Source organism: Oncorhynchus masou, chromosome 1 (assembly GCF_036934945.1).
Source record: "Oncorhynchus masou masou isolate Uvic2021 chromosome 1, UVic_Omas_1.1, whole genome shotgun sequence".
NCBI lineage: Eukaryota > Metazoa > Chordata > Actinopteri > Salmoniformes > Salmonidae > Oncorhynchus > Oncorhynchus masou.
Genome location: NC_088212.1, coordinates 22,131,455 through 22,157,422, shown reverse-complemented (window position 1 = coordinate 22,157,422; position 25,968 = coordinate 22,131,455). Strand labels below are relative to the sequence as shown.

The 25,968-nt window shown below is 42.4% G+C and overlaps 2 protein-coding genes across 3 annotated transcripts; one reads left to right on the top strand and one right to left on the bottom strand.

The window, feature by feature from the left end:
* The first annotated feature begins 3,002 nt into the window (after positions 1-3,002).
* On the top strand, positions 3,003-7,698 carry zgc:114041 (uncharacterized protein LOC574425 homolog). Of its 2 annotated transcripts, none has more exons than XM_064964008.1 (5): positions 3,003-3,395; positions 4,796-4,876; positions 5,086-5,229; positions 5,633-6,421; positions 6,570-7,698. In XM_064964008.1, exons 2-5 carry the CDS (start codon positions 4,852-4,854, stop codon positions 6,776-6,778), a joined length of 1,167 nt encoding a protein of 388 aa, XP_064820080.1. In that variant the 5' UTR covers positions 3,003-3,395; positions 4,796-4,851; the 3' UTR covers positions 6,779-7,698. The 2 variants fall into 2 exon arrangements, with proteins under 2 accessions (XP_064820080.1, XP_064820031.1); XM_064963959.1 differs by having other exon boundaries at positions 4,652-4,876.
* LOC135537822 (glycine dehydrogenase (decarboxylating), mitochondrial-like) lies at positions 7,616-24,339 on the bottom strand. Its single transcript, XM_064963867.1, has 25 exons — positions 23,956-24,339; positions 23,702-23,780; positions 21,167-21,302; positions 20,453-20,617; positions 19,992-20,069; positions 19,748-19,895; positions 19,346-19,542; positions 19,043-19,139; positions 18,715-18,820; positions 18,388-18,527; positions 17,856-17,936; positions 17,634-17,731; positions 15,766-15,850; positions 15,572-15,613; positions 15,070-15,212; positions 14,572-14,647; positions 13,477-13,602; positions 13,106-13,255; positions 11,512-11,624; positions 11,165-11,306; positions 10,582-10,693; positions 9,852-9,947; positions 9,523-9,695; positions 8,980-9,060; positions 7,616-8,834 (listed from the first exon to the last, which is right to left on the bottom strand). The coding sequence occupies exons 1-25, from the start codon at positions 24,238-24,240 to the stop codon at positions 8,694-8,696; spliced, it is 3,090 nt and encodes a 1,029-aa protein (XP_064819939.1). The 5' UTR covers positions 24,241-24,339; the 3' UTR covers positions 7,616-8,693.
* Positions 24,340-25,968: the final 1,629 nt, after the last annotated feature.

Sequence of the window (25,968 nt, the reverse complement as noted above, 5' to 3'; positions counted from 1 at the left end):
CTGTTGAATCTGTGGAATGACTTGAGTGCAGCCCCTGAGCGGTCACCTTGCAATTTGACTGAGCGTGAACAATTCTGCAAGGAAGAATGGGCAAATATTGCACAGTCTAGCTGTGTAGAGTTAGTGGAGAAGTGTTCAAAGAGACTCATGGCTGTAATTCAAGCAAAAGGTGCTTCCACCAAGTATTAACTCAGGGGGGTGTTCACTTATCCAAATAGGGTATTTTACTGTGTTTATTTAATACAGTTTGAGGTTATTTTATTTTTCTCACTTGGATATTGTGGGTTACTTACTGTGTGAAAATAAAGCTGGGAAAAATCTGATTTGATGTGTTTTCATTTCAGGCTGTAAGGCAACTAAAGGTTAACATTCTGACTTTCTATACCCACTGTATGTCTCAAAGTACTCTCAAAAAGAACCTGACATTCTATGCTGTCGCCTATATGAAACATTCTGTCTTAAATACAAAATGCTGGAGTATAGAGACACATTTTTTACAAGTGCTCACTGTCCAAAAACGTATGGAGTGTATTTGCTTCTGCTGTGGAAATGCATTTTATTACTATACAACTCTGGACTCTGAATTCTCACACTCAACCATGCTCTCTGTTTTTAAAAGTTCAGCTCAGGGGAAAACCAATCCCTTTCAGAGGACATGCACCCTAGTGAGAGGGAGAAGTGGGAGTTGGCATACGTCGTGAAAACAGTGAATCAAGCATTGCTATGTAGTAGTACCGTCTACAATCTTCAATGGTTCCTTCTCCTGTGCAGAGAGCAGGAAACCTGTTGAGATACCAAACAGATGGGGCATGGACAGTTGAAAAGGGCTGTCAGATGTTGTAAATGGACTAGTTTGCACTAATATTCATCATTAATTTCCTTCAGACAATTATGTAATGATGAACATGCCTGATTCTCAAGCCAAGGGCAAATTACACCATTAATGATGGGGTTCTCTCCATGTTGGCACACACCATGGACTCTAAGCATACACATATGATTTAATCAATTATTAGGTTGTGGGTCTTGGTCCATTCCAGTAATGACAGTAATGCTTAATTTTGACTGCACATTTTAGTGGTCTACGATGGTTATGTTGTAGGATACAACCAACCTAACACAAGCATAGAATATATACAACCACAACTCCCTTTGCTGTATGAGCTCCAGAGTGGCTCAGCAGTCTACGGCACTGCATCTCTATGCTTGAGGCGTCAATACAGACCCTGGTTCGATTCCAGCTGTGATTGGGAGACCCATAAGGCAACGTACAATTGTCCCAGCGTCATCCAGGTTAGGGGAGGGTTTGGCCGGGGTAGGCTGTAAAATAAGAATTTGTTTTTAACTGACTTGCCTAGTTAAATACATGTTAAATGAAAAGAAATGAGTTGTGACCAAAGCCTCTCATTGGCCAATATATAGCATCTGGGATCCAGGGTTTATATACATGATTGGTCGATGTAGTAGGATGTCCCTTGGGGGTATTAGTACCTATGTAGGACATGCGAGGGTTCGGTTAATAAACAGGCTGGAGCTAGAACCTCGTTGTCGTGTGTCCCCAAGGAAGGCACTGATCACAGCAGATGCACTCTCCAGGGCCCCAATTAAACGTCCATTATCAGAGGAGGAGCAATGTCTAGAGGGTGAGGTACAGGTGTCCATTAATGCAATAAGGGACAGTCGACCTGCATCTCAGACCAAACTGCAGCAGATTGCAGAGGAGCAACAACGAGACCACATCTGCCAACAGATAGTGCAGCAGTGCAAAAAGGGATGGCCCAGGCAGGAGGAACTGCCTCAACTGCTGAAGCCCTATTGGGTTCACCAAAGTGACTTCCACTGTAATGGAGACCTTCTCATGAAAGGACAACGGATAGTTATCCCAGAGACTCTACAACCAGAAATACTAGACAGAGTTCATGATGGACACATGGGGATAACCAAATGCAGACTGAGGGTTCAACAGTCAGTGTGGTGGCTTTGTCTGAGTACTCAGATTGCCAAGCCAGTGGCCCAGTGTGAGGTCTGTACAAAATGTCAACCTTGTCATCCAGAGCCAATGATGGCAACGGAGCTGCCAAAACGGCCATGGCAAAAGGTAGGGGCGGATATGTTCTATTGGAAAAATGACACTTATCTGCTAGTGGTAGATTACTACTCAAGATACATTGAAATAGCAAAGATACCCATAACCACATCAGCTGGTGTTATCAATGGATTAAAGTCCATTTTTTCCAGGTAAGGGGTCGCTGAGGTCCTGGTTACAGACAACGCTCCCCAGTTCTCTGCCAGCTCCTTTTCTGCTTTTGCCGCAGAATATGACTTCATACATGTGACCCTACCATGCACAGAGTAATGGTGAGGCAGAGACAGCTGAAAAGAACAAGGATCCATACAGGGCTCTGTTAGCTTACAGAGTTACACCACTGCATCACATGGGCCGTCGCCTGCCGAGCTCCTGATCGGCAGGAGGCTGCGTTCCCCATTGCCTGTCTCGCCGGCTCAGCTTAAACCCCGATGGCCTAACAGGAACGCCTTCGCTGAGAGGGACAAACGTCTGAAACAAACGCAAACTGGAGACTTTAATGGGAGACACCGTGCTAAGGAGAGGCCAGAGCTGACCGAAGGTCACCGTGTGTGGATTACAAACTCAAAGACACCAGCAACAGTGCTGAGGAAAGCGGATGCCCCACGCTCCTATGTGGTGGACACAGGCTCAGAAGAGGTACGGAGGAACAAAACACACCTCAGAGCTCTTCCAGATCTACCAGCCACACAGACCGAGGCCACAGAAAATGCACAGAAAGAGGGTGAAGGAGAGAGAATGCTCACAGAGCCACAAGCACGCCCAAAAAGGGATGTGAAGCCACCAGAGTGGGTGAAAGACTATGTTACGTGAAGAGAAAACATACTGTTGGGGACCATATCCAGCAAAAATAGACTGTACCTAAGTTAATGCTCATACTGTGTGATTTAATGCTTTTATACTGTTTCAGGATGGGAAGTAGCATGTTAGAGAATAATACTGGTTTCCAAATTGCATTTCAGTTATGCTTCAGTGGTTATGCATGTTGAGTTCTTGTTCATGGGAGAGGGGAAGATGTAGTAGGATGTCCCTTGGGGGTATCCGTACCTATGTAGGACATGTGAGGTTTAGGTTAATAAACAGGCTGAAGCTAGAACCTCGTTGTTGCGCGTCCTTATTTTAGATCATACTACAGTCGTGATTTACATAATTAGCATGAGCTCGAAGGGGAGTGTCCAACTCCGACATGTATATATAGAAGACCTTCCCGCACTGAAATAGAATTTACGATATGGCCGGTAGAAGAGAACAGCAATATCTCCCAATAAACCAGGAGAAGAGCAGGAAGTGAGGAGGCTACGATCCAGTCGTGAGTGATACTCAATTTCTTTATTCCATGCTTGCGTTAAGTTTTCAGAACGTTTAGCAGGATAAATACTGTCAATTTAGACATAAAAAAGGCAGAATGACAAGACGCAAGTGCCGTAACTGCTGTTATCTCATTGCGAGGAAGAATAGATATTGGGGATCGATTCATTGTATCACAAGTGGTGCGGATCGTCATTGCTTGGTTTGCAGTGCAAGTCCACTACGTGCGGTCATTCGCGTGAACGACCGAGAAGCTGTGAGTTTAGAGTGCGGATGGACACGACTTAATAGTCAGAAACGGTCATCATGCTCAGAAATACATTCAGGCAGGCAAGCTGAAGCTCTAAGAAAGTGTTTCATACTCGCTGTCAACCTTTTATTTATTTAACCTTTATTTAACCAGGCAAGTCAGTTAGGAACAAATTCTTATTTTCAATGACGGCCTGGGAACAGTGGGTTAACTGCCTGTTCAGGGGCAGAACGACAGATTTTTACCTTGTCAGCTCGGGGGTTTGAACTCTCAACCTTCCGGTTACTAATCCAATGCTCCAACCACTAGGCTACACTGCCCTTGTCTCGGAGCATTTCGTATTATTCTGTACGTAAATCCGAGACAGTTTACTTGTTAGGCATTTGCAAAACGTACAATTAAGTTAGGAATTGGCTAAACATATGTTACTAATTCTAGCTAGCGGAGTAACGTTAGCTAGCTCCCTAATGTTAGCGAGGCTAGGCTTTAGGGTTAAGTTTAAGAATTAGGTGACGAGTTAGTTAGGGGAAGGGTTAGCTAACATGCTAAGTAGTTGCATGTGATGCGCTTTGAACTCTCAGCCTTTGGGTTGCTAGACTTTTTGTACATGTCAAACCCTCCTTTTGTTTTTGCGTTAAGTAACCATCTGTCTAATGTAACATATCATACTAAATGGAGCGTGTTGGATTTACATACAGAATAATACAAATGCTCTGAGACCAGTTTGCAACGAAGTGTATTTGTGTCCACGAAATGAGTGCCTTTCATGTTAAGTAGAAATTGTGCGCAAATATTGCATTTTGAAAGCCTGTTATATTAAATTAAGTGCCTTTTTTAATATCTACAGGTTTTTTTTGGGGGGGGGGGCAAGATCAGTTTTTTTTATTAAATTGAACATGTGCTCTTTATGACGATGTCAATTATATGAAATAAAGTGGTGGATCCACCCATTTACTGACCACATTGCAGCAGTGAACATGTGCCTACTGTACATATGTTCTTTGAAGGCTGTAGAGCTGTGATGCAGAGCCCTGGTATGAAGGCCGGTGGCCCCCCTGATGGGGGCTATGGATGGGTGGTGGTCACCTCAGCCTTCTTTATCATGGGCCTCACTACAGGCGTCCTTAAGAACTTCGGCCTATTCTTCCTAGAGATCCAGAACCACTTTGGAGTCCTCACCAGCACCACCTCGTGGGTCACCTCCACTATGATAGTCATGTTTCACTTGGGAGGTAAGTGAGGGGAAAATTGTCTTGTTTACATTGCAGTTTAACTTCTATTTCATTATTCAACTGAAATGTGTTGCATGGTTATAGAGCGTTATAAGTTGGCCAAATAAACAAACCTGCTCAAGCAACTAGAGACCAGGTTGACATTTTGTTGTAGTAACCACTAGAACAATCCACTCTGGTTCCTGTAATAATTTGTCTCCTCCCCTCAGCCCCAGTTGCCAGTGTCCTGAGCATGCACTGTACCCAGAGGGCAGTCATCATGACGGGAGGGCTCCTCGGTGCTTCAGGGATGATCCTGGCGTCTCTCGACCTCAGTCTTCCATGGATGTATCTCAGCATAGGCGTACTGCAAGGTAGGGTTGAGGGCTCCCCAAGTGGGGGGAAAAAACATAACATTTAAGAACAGTTTACATTTGTGTGTTCCCAGGGTGATAAAGTTACTACTTTTTTTGTCGATCACCACACCAACCCATAAAACCTACTGTACCAGTACAGTTAAAATAATCAGAGAGAAACAAAAGGCATTACCTCAAGTGATTTATGATTTCAGGAGTTTGAGAAAATAGAACTGAAATGGTCATCCCTGAGGGTAAACAATCCTGATGCGTTTTGCCTTGTGACCAGAACACATTGTAACTGAACTTGGTGTAGTCTTTGATTAGCTATATTGGCTCATTAAATTTGAGCACATACACATGTATTACATTTAGTAACAGACCAACACAGAGCCTAGATTTATCTTTGCTTTATTTTTAGGTTTGGGACTTTCATTTTCCTGGTTACCAGCCAACAGCATAGTGAGCCACTACTTCCTGAAGTGGCGTCCCATAGCGTACGCCATAGCCAGCTCCGGGGAGTGTGTTTTCGCCATGGTGTTCAGTCCTTTTTTCCAGTGGCTCATTGAGGTCTACACCTGGCAGGGAGCTCTACTCGTCATAGGGAGCCTTCAGCTCAACCTCTGTGTCTGTGGAGCCCTCATGAGACCTCTTGAATCCAAACCCCATAATCACACAAAGCCAAATAAGGACAACCACCAGGACTCCAAAGCTGATGATGACCCAACACCAAAAAAGCTAAGCTTCCAGTGGACATTGCTAAGGAAACCAGAATTGCTGCTCTACATCCTGTTTGCCATTTTTGCTGCTGCAGGATTTTTCATCCCACCTCTATTCGTGGTTCCCTATGCCACCAGCCTGGGATTGAAGAACTACTGGGCGGCATCCATCCTGTCTGTGCTGGCATTGGCTGACCTGCTTGGTCGTCTGGCCTGTGGTTGGCTGGCCAACCTGAGGCTGGTGAGGAACCTACAACTGCTGACAATGGTTGTCACCATGTTGGGGGTAGTGCTACTGCTGCTGCCCATTGGCAAGGACTACTCAGTCCTTCTGGTCTTCTCCTCGCTCTACGGCTTTCTGTTTGGCTGCGTTGTAGCCATCCATGTGACGTCTATTGTGGACATAGTGGGCTTGGAGGGGTTCGACAGTGGCCTGGGACTCTTCATGCTTTTTAGAAGTATCGGGGGGTTCATTGGTCCACCTGCTGCAGGTGAGATGGGGTGAAATTACAATGTTGACATGCACTAACTGAATTGCACCCATTTTCACTTTGCATGAACTAAGCTTTTAATCAGTGAAGCTACTGGTTTATTCATCCAGGTCAGCAGTTTGTGGGCTCAAATTTCGTCTTTCCACAGGTTGGCTGGTTGACCTGGACAAAGACTTTGGTGCATGCTTCTACCTGTCTGGATTGGTTCTCATCATATCTGGGGTGTTTGTGGTGCTGGTGGACCGACTTGTCGAGCGGAAGAAGGCCTCTCAAAGTGAAGCCGAGCTCGAGGCCACCCAGGCCTTTGCCTACAAGATGGGAGTGAAGATGGTTGTTAGTGAGAGCAACTGCAAATAATGTTACTGTTTCAGGGGATATGGCAGTTAATGTTTGCAGTTCATGAGCTCTTGGGATGGCTTCATTCTGAGCTTGTATCACGTAGTCAGGGTTTTATCTATTAAGCTGTGTCACAGGAGTAAGTAATGGAGGGTGTTGACATTATACCTGGTCATTCACCATTTGTAAAGTTCCCCGTTTACATATGTTTGACCAGGTTGTACAGTAGTTTTTATCACTTTTAATGCCTACCATGATGTATTTGAATGTTCACTGTCTTGAAATGATGTTATATACTTGGCATACAGTATACCTGTATGAACATCTAAAGTTATTTTTGTTTAGACCTGCTGCTAACACCTATGCTTAGGCACATAATGTGAGTGAAGTTAGGTACTTTCGATGTGCCGTTTTACCCATACATTAACTGGAATGTCATGTGCTATAGGGCTAATGATCAATGTTATTTATCCCCTTTGCACAATAGAAAATTGCACATGGCAATCTAGTACTGGCGCTGTGGCTCAGCACTTTACATGTCAACAGTGCCTTATCTGTATTACCACTGATTTATTTTCAATAGACTCTATTCAAGTATATCAAACTTCATGGTTGTGCAAATTCCTTCATCTACAAAAGGTTGTCAACTGTTGCCACACCATTTAGTCCTCCCCTGAAATAATGAGCAGTTTGTTTCAAAAGCTGAATGTCTTCTGTGGCTTTTAAATCTTCCCTGCCATTGGATGCAATGAAACCACCCAACAAATCCCATGCAGCTGTTGCAAGTTCAAACACTTGAATGTGTGATATTGCCTAGACTACATTTCCCCCCCCCCCTCCAAATATAACAAGACATAATTAGAAGGGTACTTTTGCACCCATCAAGTGTTTATTTTTGCAATTGAATAAAAAAATGGTGGCTGTACAATGGCACAAATCTGCACGAGTCAGTTGTCTAGGGCACAATCGCGCTCCCCTGATCCTTAAGTTGATTTGCTACCATTTCACTTACACTAACCAGACCAAGGCATATGCTAGTCATTTGTAAGAACAATGGTGTATGTGTGACTGGAACTGATGCTCAAGTTTGCAAGCTCTTCAAATTGAGTCTCATACATGGTGTTGAATGAGTTGCAAAAATGACTTCAATCACAAGTCGATATTTAATCACGCATACAGGCTGTCGCTCTTACAAGTTCTGGGTCTAACAGTCTTTGCGTTGATATTCACCACATCACTTGAGTCGTGCACCCACAACTGTTCCCAGTTGTACACTAAGTCAACGTATTTGAGGCTAAGGAAAGATGATCACCCAATAGGATTAACAAAAGGAATTAACTTCCTTTGGGTTCTCATGCCATGTTCATAGACAGAACTGAAGTCATTCTTTGAACTAATATTTAAAGCCCAATTAGTTTGATAAACTGTTCTTCAATGTCACCTTAGTCTCTGGAGATAAGAAATATTAATGTCCAAATGTATTTGTCTCAGAACAAATCATGTGAGAACGTTATTGGTGTTTAACATTCACATCTAGATGGCAGTACTTATGTGGAAAAGAAATGACTGAAGTCTTCAAGCTGAACAAGAAAAGATTGACAATGTTCAATACAACTATTTTCCTTAAAGATCATTAAAACTATCCATAATTCCTATCAAGACTAGTATAAGTGATTAGGCAAACATCAAAATACACTTTAAACATTTTCATGCACAGAACACCGCAAATATTAACAAAACCCTACAACTTGATATACGTGTCAGTCCGGCCCGCTACTTTAGAGCATAAAAACATCATGAAGGGAGAATCAAGGCAACTATTTGTACAACAGAAAAGAGTCGAGGCACATTGAAATACAGAAACTACAGTGGACGATACAACTCAATGGATTTTCAGAATTTGGAAGTGTGATGACTGGTATAACGGAGGCGACTGTCATGAGGAAGCTCTCTTCTCCTCGTATGGTGACTCATACACGTCCATGGGGGGGCAGGTGCAGACCAGGTGCTGGTCACCGTAGATATCGTCAATCCTGGAGATGGATGGCCAGAATTTGGTCTCGGGCCTCACAAATGGCTGGAAATGGGGAAAGTGAGTTTACCTTGTTATTAGAAAGAGTAAGGTGTAAAGATTTTGCTAACGCTGATGTAAACATTCACATGAATACAACCATTTTTAGTGGAGTTGGTAGTGTGTGATGTTTTCCAGAGGGAAGACTCACTAGGGGGAAAGCAGCATACTCCCTGGAGTAGGGCCTGTCCCAGGTAGAGGAGGTGATGCTTGCCAGGGAGTGAGGTGCCATCTGTGGACACAGACCCCAGTCAACACCTATTTTAGCTGGTCTGGTGTCAAAGCAACTCATGCTACATTTTAGGTGCCACCACTAAAAGCACAGATTTATGCTCAATAACAAAAGGTTGTCCATATCACAGTGGTATTTCTTAAACAGTCTAGTGAAAATCTTGCTTTTTAAGTTCATACTCTAAACTCCAACCCCAAATAATGTTGACTCGTCCTATTCTCGTATGTGCCCAAACCATACATAAATAAAGAATAATTACACTTCAGAAACCCTATCTCAAAACAGACAGTTTCAAAAATGCTTGCCATTTCCTCAGAGGATGTCAACAACACAAAACAGTTAAGTTGAAACTAACCGATTTGACTTGGTAAAATTGCTATTAGTTTAATGACCACTGTACGTAGCTGATTACATGGCTTGACATGCAATTTGTTAGTTGTCTGAGTCAGGCCAGTGACGTACCTTCAATGGGTTAATGCGGGCATCCATCCTGCCTTCCTCGATATCTGCTATTTCCTGTCTGATTCCCATCAGCGAGTCACAGAAGCGGTCCATCTCTGCCTTGTCCTCCGACTCAGTGGGCTCGATCATCAGGGTTCCTGCCACGGGCCACGACATGGTGGGGGCATGGAAACCTGACCAAGGTCAGACACACAGGGGGATGAGAAGGCTCACAGGTCAATTTAATAAAACTATTCCTATTTTTTTTAACTTAGATTAAGAGACAAGTGGACCATGTTGACTTTTCAGCAGTGCCCAACTATCCATTAATGCAGTGTGTTCCAGCTCACCGTAATCCTGCAGCCTTTTCGCCACATCCACCGCTTCAATGTTTGCAGATTTCTTGAATGGCCTCACATCCAAAATAAATTCATGAGCACAAAAGCCTGTGGACCAAAACAATCGGTGTTAAAGCAACATTTTGCTAGTGTTGGCTAATTACTGAAGGACTTTATAAAGTGATGTAATCAAAAGCTAAATTTTTACTTTTATTTGGGAGTGTGACCGTCCATTACAAATGGAATATGGTTCCAAGTGACAGATGCAAAGGTATTAAAGTTTAGGAACAAAATCTAAGAAGATCATCTGGCAATAATTGTATGATCTTCTGTGTAGAAAAGATCATTGCTTTCAGTGATGGTGTTTTTTCCCTCCAGTCAGATTTGGTGACTGGTCCTGTCCACTCTGTTTTAAGTCCTGTGCAGCTTGTGCGCATCGTAGAGGGAAAAAGACACATACGTGTTCCTGCGAGTCTTAGCTTTCAGGAATGGGGTCATAATAGCTTATAGCTCCAACTGTTCAAAAATGTGAGCCACATTTGTAGGAAGTAAAACAGACCGCTCTGTTTGTCCCGACCACTTTTAGCGGATATCAAAATATTACTCATGTACCCGTGGTTCTATGAACTAAATGGCACATTAGTTTCTCGCGACCCCATTTTCAAATCAAGAAATCCGACAAGGTCATGACCCCTAGTTTGGAAAACACTGCCATATGGGGTGAATAGGAACTACCACTCACCTTTCCTGCCTTTGAAGAGGATTTTGTAGTGGCTCTCCAGTCTCTTGGCCATATAGTTGGCATTCAGGATAGCCACCTCTGTGGCGTGAACCAGCCCCTTGGCTCCCATCATCTACACAGTAGGATACAAGGTCATGTTCTATATCGACATGTACTCAACTGTTGTCGCTGCTTTAGTTGCATGTTCTCTCTGCATTTGCCTAGAAAGACAATTTGAGTATCCTGAATAACACTATTCTAACAAATCTATCATTATTGAAATTCCATGGCACTGAACCATAAGATGCATGTTGGCATGTAATGTCATGACTTGTATACTGGAGGCAGCTCTGCAGTGGTCACAAGCTGACATAGAATCAGATTTTAAACCTATGACTTTGTGGCTAACAACCACACTGCTAATCCTGATGCCTAAGCTTAAATTAAAAGACCAAAAAACACATTTTGGTTTCCATTACATTTTCACAATATAGCCAATATTGACTTTGCATCTGGCCAATCTTGCAGATATCACTCAGTTCTTCCTCCAAGCCAATATTCATGACAAACGTCAACCTGCTCTTAGGATAGATGTAGTACCGACCTTGATGTAAGCCCAGGAGATGGGCAGGATGGCACTGGAGCCCCAGGGGGCAGCACTGATGGTGCCCAGGGAGCTGGACATGTTGCCTGCTGACATTAAGACCACTGGGTGGCTAGGCAGGAACGGGGCAAGGTGCTCCTTCCTGTTTAACATACACAACTCGATTTAAAGTCAAAAAGTAATTACTTATCCACTTTTTAAATATATATTTTTTGCACTAATACTTAGTGAGAGTAGTGTTTCCTGACCAGGAAAAAAACTCCACATTTATAATGGATTTGGCCAGACATAGATCTGCTTTGGGCAGGTTGAGTTTGTGCTTAGCCCATCAATGTGCATTCACTTACACTCCAATAGGTCCCATCCCTGGTCCTCCGCCTCCGTGGGGGATACAGAAGGTCTTGTGGAGGTTCAAGTGAGAGACGTCAGATCCATAGTCACCAGGACGACACAGGCCCACCTGTAGAGTAGAGAGCAGACCAGGTAGGAGAGAGCGGTGATGACAATGTGGTAGAAAGGCAATTCTCCAAAGTTACTCATTTGCAGAAGAGGGCGCTACTGTACTCTGGGGGTAAAATGCATTAGACCTGAGTTCAAAAATATTCCAATTGAATAGCTCAAATACACTACATGACCAAAAGTATGTGGTCACCTGCTCAGGGAACATCTCATTCCAAAATCATGGGCATTAATATGGAGTTGGTTCCACCTTTGCTGCTACAACATCCTCCACTCTTCTGGGAAGGCTTTCCACAAGATGTTGGAACATGCAGGGACTTGCTTCCATTCAGCCACAAGAGCATTCGAGGTTGGGCACTGATGTTGGGCGATTAAGGCTAGCTCGCAGTCGGTACTCCAATTCATCCCAAAGATGTTTGATGGGGTTGAGGTCAAGGCTCTGTGCAGGTCAGTCAAGTTCTTCCACACCGATTGACAAACCATTTCTGTATGGACCTCATTTTTTGCACTGTCATGCTGAAACGTCCTACCCCAAACTGTTGCCACAAAGTTGGAAGCACAGAATTCACTAGAATGTCATTGTATAATGTAGCGTTAAGATTTCCCTTCACTGGAACTAACCACTTCAGCAGACTCTTGGCATTGCGCAAGGGAATCTTAGGCTTGTGTGGCTGCTCAGCCATGGAACCCATTCCATGAAGCACCCGACGAACAGTTCTTCCGCTCACATTGCTACCAGAGTCAGTTAGTAATTAAGTACCGAATGTTGTAACCAGGGACAGACATTTTTTTACACTACGCATACTCTGTGGTCCCGTTCTGTGAGCTTGTGGGGCATACCACTTTGCGGCTGAGCCGTTGTTGCTCATAGACATTTCCACTTCACAATAACAGCACTTAGTTGACCGGGGCAGCTCTAGCAGGGCAGAAATTTGACAAACTGACTTGTTGGAAAGGTGGCATTCTATGACAGTGCCACGTTGGAAGTCACTGAGCTCTTCAGTATGGGCCATTCTACTGCCAATGTTTGTTTATGGAGATTACATGGCTGTGTGCTCAATTATATACACCGGTCAGCAACAGATATGGCTGAAATAGCCAAATCCACTAATTTGAAGGGATGTCCACATACTTTTGGCCATGTAGTGTATTTATGCTTCAGAATGGCACTTCCTGTTTTGGCGGGAAATACTGGCTTACCCAGAGAGAAAAGTGATTTATTCTCAGGACAGAACATTTGTAAACATACGCTGTAGAATAGCTGCAACATACGCTGTAGAATAGTGCAATCCCTGAGACACTTATGAAAGTATGTATAGATTTTTTACAAGGTTCTTTCAAATACACTTCTGTAATATGACTCAATATTAAATTAATGGGTCCATGATTCAATTAACATCTGGATAAGTAGCCCAATTATTTTTTTTGGACCAAAAAAGATCTTTCAGCAGTTTTAGTACACAGCTTATACTCTTCTCTCACCTGTGCGTTCATATTAGCACCATCCAGGTAGACCTGTCCTCCGTTCTGGTGGATGAGATTGCAGACATCATCAATGCTCTCCTCAAACACACCAAAAGTGGAGGGGTACGTGATCATCATGGCTGCCAGGTTAGCCTTGTGTTTGTCCACCTGAGGGGGGAATAATGTGTTAGTCTGTGACTCTGCAACATGACAGTCCACTTTTAAGGGGGGGCGGGGGTAATTGACTGCCAATTACACTACCAGTACATAGTGAGTGACCTGACTGTCGGGCCATCATGTTCCGCAATGATTTTTTTAGTGCGGCTGGTTCGATTGAAAGACTACTCTAATAGAATCAGATTAGCAGAATCACACCAACCAGCTCTTACCAGTGCCTTGAGATTTGCCATGTCAATGTTGCCATCCTTGTCCACCTCCACCACCTGCACCTTCATGCCAGCCATCTGGGCACTGGCCGGGTTGGTACCATGGGCTGACTTGGGAATCAGACAAACCTGAGCAAAAGGAAAATATCAGAAACAGTTGCACTCAGACCATCAAAGTAAAAGAGAAAATTAAGACTCAACAAATCAACCATTAGATATGCAATCACACAGTCTTAAGATTTCGAAGCACAAATCTACAATTGACATCAAACATGATTTAAAATAGGTCTTCAAATTATTTTATCCCTTTTATAAGGAGACTTATTTTGACATTTTGCAATATTGTCACAAGGTCACCAAGACCTGTGTGTTTGTTGGGTAACGTTTACATTTCCCCCCTAACAGGAAAAACAAACTGAGCTCAATCTATTTTGCCCATGACTTGCAGTTCACAAAAAACACCAAATATGTGATCTTGGAATCAGGTAACTTCCAGATAGTGTGGTATTTTCTGTCCCTTATTTGCACAACTGTAGACCTTGACTGTTTCAAGAGCTCACACCACTATCAAAGAAATGCTTATAATAGTTAAAAAATAAAGGCCAAATTAGAAAACCGGAAAGCTACTTCAACGAGCATTCTTATCTTCGGTCACTGTTCTATCATATTCCCATCACCAGATGTACTCAAGTCACTTCAACCCAGCACATTGTGACACTTGGGGCCTTTCAAAGTTCCTGTAGAAGTATCCAAAACAACCCTCTTCTTCAGATAGATAGCTAGCTTTTCCAATACAATGTCTGTTGACAAACTAGTGATTGTACTTAAAAATGAGTCCCTTTATGGCTTTACATGTGATAAATGATTGTAGGTGGGTCTAAGTATCATGTATTACATACAGGTTGTTTACAGGGAAATGGGTGACCTCAGCAAACATTCAGACTGAAAATGAATTAAAGTCATTTGTAGTACGCACACCCCAACATGTACTTTGATCTAATGTTATAACTATTAATCAAGGGTGGGTTATTTTGATTCTACAGGGCCTAGCATGTGTGCTAGAAAAGATGTGTTTAGTTTCATCAGAACCATACTTACTGTTCTATGGGCCTCTCCTTTAGAGTTCAGGTAGGCTTTGATGGCCGCGAGGCCAGCGTATTCTCCCTGAGCACCACTGAAAGACGAGGTTATACAGTCTTAATGTACCAGACATGCTCACAGACACATGCTCCCAGTTAAGTCTCAGCATAATCAAAACGTGCCAAGTTCAAAGGTTAATCTATATGAGCATCATAGTAACTGTAAAGGAAAAGCATGGAATAAGAGTTGAACAACCAGGCCGCTATCTTTCCAGGCCAATGTAGCACGATGTGCTTTTCATCAGCCCCATTTATACTGATAAGTAGGGGACTTGGAACCATAGTTATCAGCCACAAACTGAGTTATATGATCAAATAAAATTAATCAATTGGACAACTTGGTATGTGTAACAGAGGGCGACAGGGAAATCACGCTCGGATGAGGAGTCTGGGAAACTGAAATCCCAGTTGGTCATGAATACCCCAGACTGAATATTGCTGTCAGTGAGTGGCTTACCTGTTGGGTTGGAAGGAGATCTTGTCATAGCCAGTCACCTCACAGAGATCCTTCTCCAGCTGCCTGAAGAGCTGCTGATAACCCTCAGCCTGGTCCAGGGGACAGAAGGGGTGAAGGTTGGCAAACTCCTTCCAGGTGATGGGCTAAAAACAGTGGGAAAGAGAGAACAAAGGGAGAAATATGGGAAATGACAGTCAGCGATGTCCTTATGAATTGTACAATGTTTTGTCTTAAGGTAAGCTAGTGTTTTTCACAACACCACCACCATAAGGAGGAGAAAGAAAAGATTAATTAATCAGGGTTGGGGTCAATTCAAATCAAAGAGTCAATTCAGGAACTGATTTGAATTTAAATATGGAAACTTAGTTATAAATAGCATTTACTTTTAAGTATATTGGGAAATCATTGCAAGCTAAAGCACTTTAATTATTGGTGCAATCTCAGTACTTCCTGAATTGACTGCCTTCTAACCGAATTGACCCCAACCCTGATATTAACTCACCATGAGCTCTGAAGAACTGTTTAGCTTCATTGTGCAGGAACCCTGACATGGAAAACAAAATGGATATTACAAATGGCGTTGGCCGAGAAATCTTTTCAGTGGTTAGTAAGTTTTTAGTATTCAGACCATGTAAAAAATGCTAAAGTTAAAAAAAACAAAGTAAAACATTTCTTCTTTGCTTTCCCATAACTCACCAGTGGGATCATGCTGTGAACCAGAGAGATGTCCTTGTTCTCCAAGCGTTTCATGTAACGCACAATGTTGGTCTCCGAATGGTAACTGCATGGGATGAAGAAAAGGAGTGAATCAAGATTATAAAGATACATTTTAGGTCTAATGTGTTATTTTTCTTTAAAACCTTAGTGCTTAAACCCTGTATTATCCCGTATACAGTACCAGTCAAAAGTTGACACCTACTCAATCCAGGGTTTTTCTGTATTTTTACTGTTTTCTACATTGTAGAATAATAGTGAAGACATCCAAACTATGAAATAACACATATGGAATCATGTAGTAACCAAAAAAAAGTGTGATGAAAGTAAATAAATATTTTATATTGGCATTCTCTCAACCAGCTTCATGAGGTAGTCACCTGGAATGCATTTCAATTAACAGGTGTGCCTTGTTAATTTGTGGAATTTCTTTCCTTCTTAATGCATTTGAGCCAATCAGTTGTGTTGTGACAAGGTAAGGGTGGTATACAGAAGATAGCCCTATTTGGTAAAAGACCAAGTTCATATTATGGCAAGAACAGCTCAAATTAGCAAAGAGAAACGACAGTCCATCATTACTTTAAGACAGTCAGTCAATCTGGAAAATATCAAGAACTTAAGAAACTGAAAGTTTCTTCAAGTGCAGTCGCAAAAACCATCAAGTGCTATGATGAAGCTGGCTCTCATAAGGACCACCACAGGAATGGAAGACCCAGAGTTACCTCTGCTGCAGAGGATAAGTTCATTAGAGTTACCGGCCTCAGAAATTGCAGCCCAAATAAATGCTTCAGAGTTCAAGTAACAGACACATTTCAACATCAACTGCTCAGAGGAAACTGTGAAATCAGGCCTTCATGGCCAAACTGCTGCAAAGAAACCACTATTAAAGGACACCAATAATAAGAGACTTGCATGGGCCAAGAAACATGAGCAATGGACATGAGTCCAAATTGCATCCAAATTGCGATTTTTGGTTTCAATCGCCGTGTCATTATGAGACGCAGAGTAAGAGAACGGATGATCTCTGCATGTGTGGTTCCCACCGTGAAGTATGGAAGAGGTGTGATGGTGCTTTGCTGGTGACCCGGTCTGATTTATTTAGAATTCAAGGCACACATAACCAGCATGGCTCCCACAGCATTCTGCAGCGATACGCCATCCCATCTGGTTTGCGCTTAGTGGGACTATCATTTGTTTTTCAACAGGACAATGATCCAACACAACTCCAGGCTGTATAAGGGCAACTTTTTGACCAAGGAGGAGAGTGATTGCTGCATCAGATGACCTGGCCTCCACAATCACCCGACCTCAACCCAATTGAGATGGTTTGGGATGAGTTGGACCGCAGACTGAAGGAAAAGTAGCCAATAAGTGCTCAGCATGTGGGAACTGTTGGAAAAGCATTCCAGGTGAAGCTGGTTGAGAGAATGTCAAGAGTGTGCAAAGCAAAGGGTGGCTACTTTGAAGAATCTAAAATATATTTTTGTTTACTACATGAACCCATATGTGTTATTTAATAGTTTTGAGCTCTTCACTTTTTTCTACAATGTAGGAAATAATAAATAAAGAAAAACCCTTGAATGAGTAGGTGTGTCCAAACTTTCGACTGGTACTATATGTGTAACAACCTTATGCTATCAGTGCAAGGAATTATTCTACCAAGCATCAATTGGAGTTTGGGACAACAAAGACAATCACAGAACGTCACCTAATGTCTCTCACCAGTCTGGTGTCATTATACTGATAATACTATCATCACTGAGAACACAAGTCATCAACAGTTATGGCATAACAAGCTCATCCTTATTACGGCAAATATTGTAATATTTAGCAGCTACAAACAGACCAACCTGTTGAAGACTGTGTGAACGAGGTACTTGCTGGTCCTCTTGAAAGGACTACCCATAATGCCTTTCACCCCTTCACCCATCTTCTCAGCAATCAGCTCCTGTAAATTGAGATTTAAATTAAATTTGATATTTGTCCTATGGCTTCAAGATGGACCTTTGCACGCTCTTAAGAAAGCATTGCTGAATATATGCATTATCTTATTCCATTGAAAGCAAACGTACCGCTGAGGATTCACATCCAAAGACCCAGAGCAGATCGTCCAAGTCTCTCTCCATCACGGTCTCATCCAGAGACACACCTAACTAGGTAAACAAATAAATAATTTCAACAAAAAGTAAACTTGTCTGAGAGATTTACATGGTTAACAAAACATCATGCCAGGGTCAGCCTAAATGAAACACCGCCCTTATTTGAAGTGTTTCTCAAATCCCTTATGCGAAAAATGAATGTTACAAAAACAATCAGAACCATTTCCCTGTTTGACTGCTAGGTTATGACACCGCCACTGTGGAGCTCTATGGAGGGGGTCTTAATATTAGTGTATCTATGCTTCTGTGTGCTTTAATGACAATGTATTCTAACACAGAACCCAAACCGGCTGCGTGCGCCATCGTGCATACATTTATTTTGTCCCCCATCACCAAACGCGATCACGACACGCTGGCTAAAATATCAAAACAAACTCTGACGACATGGGAACACTGGGTGGATGTGTATGTAACTTGTTCCCAAACTGTATCTGTTACTACTCACCACTCCCTCACTGTAGACACGCAGATTGATCTCCCTTTGGACAGCCCTCTCCAGGATGTCCTTGGCTGCCACACTGCAGCCAACCTTCAGCGTGTCGAAGAACATCTCACTGTGCAGCCTGTGTCCGGCCCGCTTCAGACCTGATACAAAAGGATAGAGGCATTTCTAAAAACTCAAAGAATATATTTGTAAATCATCTGAAAATAAGCTATGTTACCATTGTCCTTCTCAATGCACCCTTATAGTTGAAATTAGCCAACTATTCATTGATCGTAAAAGTTGTGACGTAAAAATGGATCAGTGCAGTCAGGGTGTCAGAGGACATACCTTCAGCCAGTATCAGTGCAGCATTGTGTGTCCTCTCAGCAATGTGCTTTAAGCCTTGGGGTCCATGATACACCCCAAACATGGCTGCCATGTTGGCCAGCAGAGCCTGAAAAACAGATACATTTGAAGGTGAGAAACTTTCTTTTCAAAAACTAAAAATTAATAATTCATAAATGAAGACAACCACTGCATTGAGATTTTTTACACAAACAAACTTTCATAAGAGTTGAATACACTAAGGTAACAATCCTGTCCTGGGGCAAAGAGTGTTGGTATTTGGGGGGGGGGGGGGATTTGACAACACAGCGTGTCAGTATTGGGGGGGTACCTGTGCAGTACAGATGTTACTGGTGGCCTTGTCTCTACGTATGTGCTGCTCTCTGGTCTGCAGAGCCAGACGGTACACCTCCTTACCAGCCGCATCCCTGCAGACAAACAAGGGACATTTCAAACCAATGTGCATCGAGATAGTCTTTATGTATATGAGCATTCTGTATATTTCAGCCTTTTCCACTGTGAGCAAGAATTCTATGAAGTCAATCAACATGTTTATAAAGCCCAACATTGAACAAACTCAAGAGATCTGACTTCCATTCTGAACAGGGCCCATGTGAATCTTAAGGGCTCTCACCTGGTCACTCCCACCATCCTGCCAGGCATCATCCTGACCAGGTTTTCTTTGACAGAGAAGAAGGCAGCATGGGGACCACCGTAGCAGAGTGGTACTCCGAACCTCTGGGAGCTGCCCAGGGCGATGTCCACCCCAAACTCTCCAGGGGGGCGCAGCACACACAGGGCCAGCAGGTCAGTGGCACAGCAAGCCAGAGCCTGCAGGGATGAGAGACGGGGAGTTTTCAAACAAGTCACTTCGGCACCAAACTGGAATCACCACATAATGAGGGGTCCTTTCCTACCAAACGAGGAGCAACAATTCCAAAATAACACTACCAAACCCCAACCCACATTTACTTTAAGATAGCATCCAAGGTTAATAAACCATTACTACCAATGTCAGACGTGGCAGCTCTCTTACCCCTCCCTTGTGAGCGCGGTCCACCAGCGCAGTGAAATCCTCCACTCTGCCGTCAGTGTCTGGGTACTGAAACAGCACACCGCTCACATCCTTTCCACTGAAGTCCATCTCATGAGGCAGCTTCAGCACAGTCTTGACCCCGATGTAGCTGTTGGTCAACAATCAGAGCACCCATAATGAGGATGCTGCTTTTAGTACACAGTTCTAACCTTGGTCTGAGTGAAGCTTTGAAGGATGTCCGTACTTGGCTCTGGTCTGCACCACAGCAATCGTCTGAGGGTGGCATCGTGAGTCGATGTAGAACGTCCTTCTCTTGTTCTGTCTGTAGGGAACATAAACAATTAAAGATGCAATGTCACTTTTTAGGGAGCCTGACCAAATCCACATAGAAATTCAGTTATAGATCTGTCATTCTCACTTAAAGCAAGTGTAAGAAGTACAATCATACAATGATTCTCTACACTATACTTGCTTGTTTTGTCACAAATTCTGCACATTTTAGGAACCAGGAAATGGAGAAGCGATTTCCGCATAGTGCACCTTTAACATGTGTAGGGCCAGGAGTTTTTCATGAAAAGTAACCACACCAGGAGAAACTCTGGGCCTTATTTATAGACTATAACTAGACCCTACACATGAACGATACTAAATTAACTACCCTTTAATGGTCAGCCACTATTTCGCTTGTGTTTATTCTCCCCTCACCTATGACAGAGCTGCATGGCCTCAGCGGCGGCTGTCGCCTCATCCAGCAGAGAGGCGTTGGCCACAGCCATGCCCGTGATGTCACATATCATGGTCTGATAGTTGAGCAGACTCTCCAGGCGACCCTGAGCCACCTCAGGCTGATAGGGGGTGTACTGTGTCACCCTGAGGAGAACAGGAGACACAGAGAAATGATTACACATTACATGTACTTGCTACGACTGTGATATGTGGTTGTCTCACCTAGCTATCTTAAGATGAATGCACTAATCACTCTGGGTAAATGACTCAAATATGTTTTTGAATGTAAGAATGTATGACAATACAGAGAAAAAACAAAACTCTTTTTCAAGGAATCAAGATACTAGGGTTAAGTGGGTGGAAGTTAATGAAAATAAAGAAAAAGTCAGTGCTGTCTTGTTTTAAGTTGGACAAAAAAACAGATCCCAAGATCCCATGTGAGGATGTAATTTAATGCAGTGCAAACCTAAACTGGAAACTTGAGCCTCAAGTCAAAAGACGTATTTGATTAGGGGCACATTTTTCTTCAATGTAGCAATTAGTGATTTAATGACAAGCAGAAGCCCATACATATATGCACCTTGAGTGCACAATCAAACAGTATCTTTCTCTACTGATGGATACAACTTGGCTAGATGCAGAACACATCACAACTCTTTTGTTTTTGTGGGTTTGTACCAAAGTGACCGTTACCATCCTGAATTCTCCAGAAGGTTTCTCTGTATAACTGGAGGCACTGAGCAGTTGTAGTAGCCCATTCCGATATAAGACCTCCACACCTTGTTCTTTGATGCAATCTTTTGGAGATGCTCCAAGACTTGATTCTCGCCTGCAGAAATAGAAATCACAATTGGCATCACATATATTTGAGGCAAAAGTGAATCGAACAATTATACCCATACATTTTCTGAACAAACCACTCAAACAAATGGGCAGTAACATCATACAGCATCAGATTCACTGTCAAAATGGAGTGGAAAGGAAATTACACTAAACAGCTTTGTGTACTCCACGTCACTGTGTCATGTTGTATACAGTTCACACAGAACACTTCTGTGCGTGTAGAATGCACTTCCATTTGTGCATCATATTTCTATCTATTGTAGGGGACAATTATGTGCAACATATGGGCCCTTTCCCAAAGGTTAGTAATCTAGCCTAATTCTCCAGTGCTGTAGGGGAGATCAACCAATATACACCTAGACACTGGAATTACTCAGGCATGCTGTCGCTGCTTAGCAACGCCCTCAGCAAGGAATGGACAATACTACCCCTCTGAATCGAGTGCCCAAAGTACTCTCATATTCAGGATGAGCATTTCTATGGTTATTTCTAATGGGGTATACCACCATGCGATCAGAAAAAGGTGAACATTTGCAGTTTGAGTTTAGGTGGCAAAGAATTTAACTGTAAATCCATTAAAAAATGCTTGCTTTATGACTCAGCAGCACAAGAAGGGTGTTTGGAAATCTAACATTTGACAACGAATAACAAAACAAGTGAAAGCATTATCAGTAGTGGAGGCCAGTGGTTTAGTGTGTGTGGGGCCGGGGGGGGGGCTACTGTGGAGCTGCACATTTCATTAGAGAGGACAGTTTTCCCATGGTCCCAAAGTTCCTCAAAGCATCAGAAAAGCCTGATTCAGAACCATCCAGCACATCTATTGTTGTGAAGAGAATCCCTTGCTGGCTTTGCAAACCAAGCCCCCCCCCCCCCCAAAAGCTGAACAGGCAAAAAGCAGTATAGCCTCCAGTTTGTTCCTTCAGCATGGTTAGCTACATAATGGAACAAGACAGAAAGGAGTGACCGAGGGTGGTCTTAGAACCCCCCCTCGACCTTCTTATTACTTATTAAGCATTGTGAATATTAAGTCAATCATTTTGCATAACAATGATGTTGGAAACTCCCCAAATAGCAGATAAGTGTTATTTTAGATCTGATCAGTAAGTGTTATTTTATAGCATCTGATCAGTAAGTAGTACAGTAGTATTTAAGTACACTAGGCCAAGCCTTCATTACCAATTACATATTCCTCTCACCATGTTGAGCACTGCTGGAATATCAGGATAGTGAAAACAATGACTAATGTAACTGATGCAAAATTATGCAGCAATAATACTAGGGATTTTGACAGCTGAGAGTTTCAATACATGACATTGACACTCCAAAACGAGTAGTTTGTATTACATTGATTATTGTAGAGATGGGTCACTGTTAAGAGTGCATCAATGTGGCCTGGTGAGAATATTGGCAAAATAAGAATAATCTTTGATGTGCCTTCCATGAAAATTGTCATCAGCAATACTTGTGTCTGTTTTCAAATGGCCATATTGGCCATATTTTCAGTTGCTTAAGAACAATTATTTTAATAAATGCAACCCATTACACAGAACAAGGTAAATTAGTAATACAATGTACTGTACTTGTCCAGAATAGTATTTTTATAGACTTGTAAATCTCAAGTGATAACAGTATGAGACTTCAGTCTCTGGTGGAATAATGCAGGGGTTTGCCAGGGAAATATGCCTAGTGAGTGTTTTGTAGACAATAAACTATTATTGATAGTAAGACATTTAAAAGGTCTCCTAGTTCTCTTAATCGATTGAAACTCCGTCTGGCTCTTATTAAATGCAACAACAAAAAAACGTATTAAAGTAAGAATACAAAAACCCATCAAATTAACCATATTAGGAATTCCATGAAGCTCGTCTGCACATGTCATTCGTCTGTGATGTAATGTTAACGCTATAACCAGATTGAACTGGACTTGGGACAGGAGCTCAAGGCTGAACTTTACACTCCAATTGCCATCCTATTAGCATCGGCTTCCCAACAGGAGATTGGTGCTGCTCGTTGAGTTCCGCAAAAACAACTCCAAATATGTTCAAAGGAAGACTTAACGGTGAAGAGGGCTTCACAATAGGAGTGCAACCTACATTTCAGCCAGTCGCTTGCTTGGCTTGATTTACAATGTAAAAAAAAAACTCAGACCAGCAAAATAGGCAGACAAAACATAAATGCAAATAAATAAAACACCAAGATTACAATTGACGGGGAAATCAACAACAATAATGAAATGCACTGGAAAAACAAAATCATACCAGAAGCGGAATTGTATAACACGATGAGGCAATATTGCCTTATCGTGTTATAAAATCCCGCTTCTATATAGAGAACACACACACATCAACAATAACACGTGCTGTTAAAGATGAAAGATAAACTTACAGAGAGGATCATCCATTTTCATACTTCTTTGAATACGGATGGATTCTGGAACTGTATCTTCTATCAACTGGGCGATTGACTGTAAAACAATGTATAGATAACAAAACAACCGCACTAAAACTATATACATTGTTGAAAGTTCAGCTGTTTATGACAAGAAACATGCAAGAGCGCCTGCAAGGCATTAGATCGACACATTAGCCTACTTTCTGTCCTATCAATTCTCTATTTATCCAAATGTTTGTAAATCTTACCTCAAGTCCAAGAACATCCAGCATCTCCCTTTTCTCCCGTTCGCCTGGACCAATATGTCTCTCTGCAAAATCATCGTGTCTCGGCAGTATTCTGTCTATCTGTCTGGAAGAAGCATAGACGGCAGACATCCGAAGACCGCGGACTGTTACAAAAGCATTGCGGTTTTGGATTCTAGTCTGTAGTTTCCCAAAGAATCGGCTTTGACCAGATATATGTCTGCAAGGTGCATGTGAATTCACCGATTTGGCGAATAGGATCCCCCAAGACTTTGCACAGCTTTGCATTTTTAACTCACTAAAACAAAAAGCTATTCAAAGAAATCCTTCACACTGCCGACCTCAACTGAATCCCTCAGACATGTGATTTCTCCCAAAGTCTCTGCCATCTACTTCAAACTGCTTAGTTTTTACGCCTGCCCCTTAAAAAAAACTAACCAATCGATAAGAGAAAGGTCGCTGACGCGCTGACGAGCCCCAGTCAAACAGCTGCAGTGAACTTTCTCACGTGCCCGCCCACTGTAAATAAAACGAATCAAATCAAATCAAATTTATTTATATAGCCCTTCGTACATCAGCTGATATCTCAAAGTGCTGTACAGAAACCCATCCTAAACCCCTAAACAGCAAGCAATGCAGGTGTAGAATCCGCTGCTTTGTATCCAGCGACCATCATCTCCCGCCAGTTAGCTGTACAGTTTACACCAATTTTCAATATAAATAGCCTAGAAATATACAGTACCATTAAAAAGTTTGGGGTCACTTAGAAATGTCCTTGTTTTTGAAAGAAAGGCTTTTTTGTCCATTAAAATAACATCAAATTGATCAGAAATACAGTGTAGACATTGTTAATGTTGTGAATGACTATTGTTGCTGGAAACGGCTGATTTTTTTATGGAATGTCTACATAGGCGTACAGAGGCCCATTATCAGCAACCATCACTCCTGTATTCCAATGGCACACTGTGATAGCTAATCCAAGTTTATAATTTTAAAAGGCTAATTGAGCATTAGAAAACCCTTTCGCAATTATGTTAGCACAGCTGAAAACTGTTGTTCTGATTTAAAGAAGCAATAAAACTGGGCTTCTCTAGACTAGTTGAGTATCTGGAGCATCAGCATTTGTGGATTCTTGTGGGTCCTGTGTGGCTCAGTCGGTAGAGCATGGCGCTAGAGCATGGCAGTCGGTAGAGTCGGTAGCAGTCGGTAGAGCATGGCGCTTGCAACGCCAAGCGTCGTGGGTTCGATTCCCGCTGGGGCCACCCATATGTAAAAGTAGTGGCTCCAGCCGACTTGTAAGTCGCTTTGGACAAAAGCGTCTGCTAAATGGGATATATATATATATTCTTTATCCCCTTACACTTGTGTATAAGACAGTAGTTTTGGAATTTTTAGTTAGATTACTTGTTGGTTATTACTGCATTGTCGGAACTAGAAGCACAAGCATTTCGCTCCACTTGCATTAACATCTGCTAACCATGTGTATGTGACAAATAAAATTTGATTTGATTTGATTTGATCACCTATCAACCAGTAAGAATTCCGGCTCTTGCAGACCTGTTAGTTTTTCTTTAAGAAGCCCTCCTGTTCTCCACTCATTACCTGTATTAACTGTACCTGTTTGAACTTGTTACCTGTATAAAAGACACCTGTCCAAACACTCAATCAAACAGACTCCAACCTCTCCACAATGGCCAAGACCAGAGAGCTGTGTAAGGACATCAGGGATAAAATTGTAGACCTACACAAGGCTGGGATGCGCTACAGGACAATAGGCAAGCAGCTTGGTGAGAAGGCAACAACTGTTGGCGCAATTATTAGAAAATGGAAGAAGTTCAAGATGACGGTCAATCTCAGATATTACTCCCACTGGAGGATATTATTATTATTATATTATTATATATTAGGATCAGACTGAATAATGCTGCTGGGCTTGGGTTCAGGGGGATGGTGTCACATCCTGACCTTAGTTCCTTTTTTATGTCTATATTTTAGGTTGGTCAGGGCGTGAGTTGG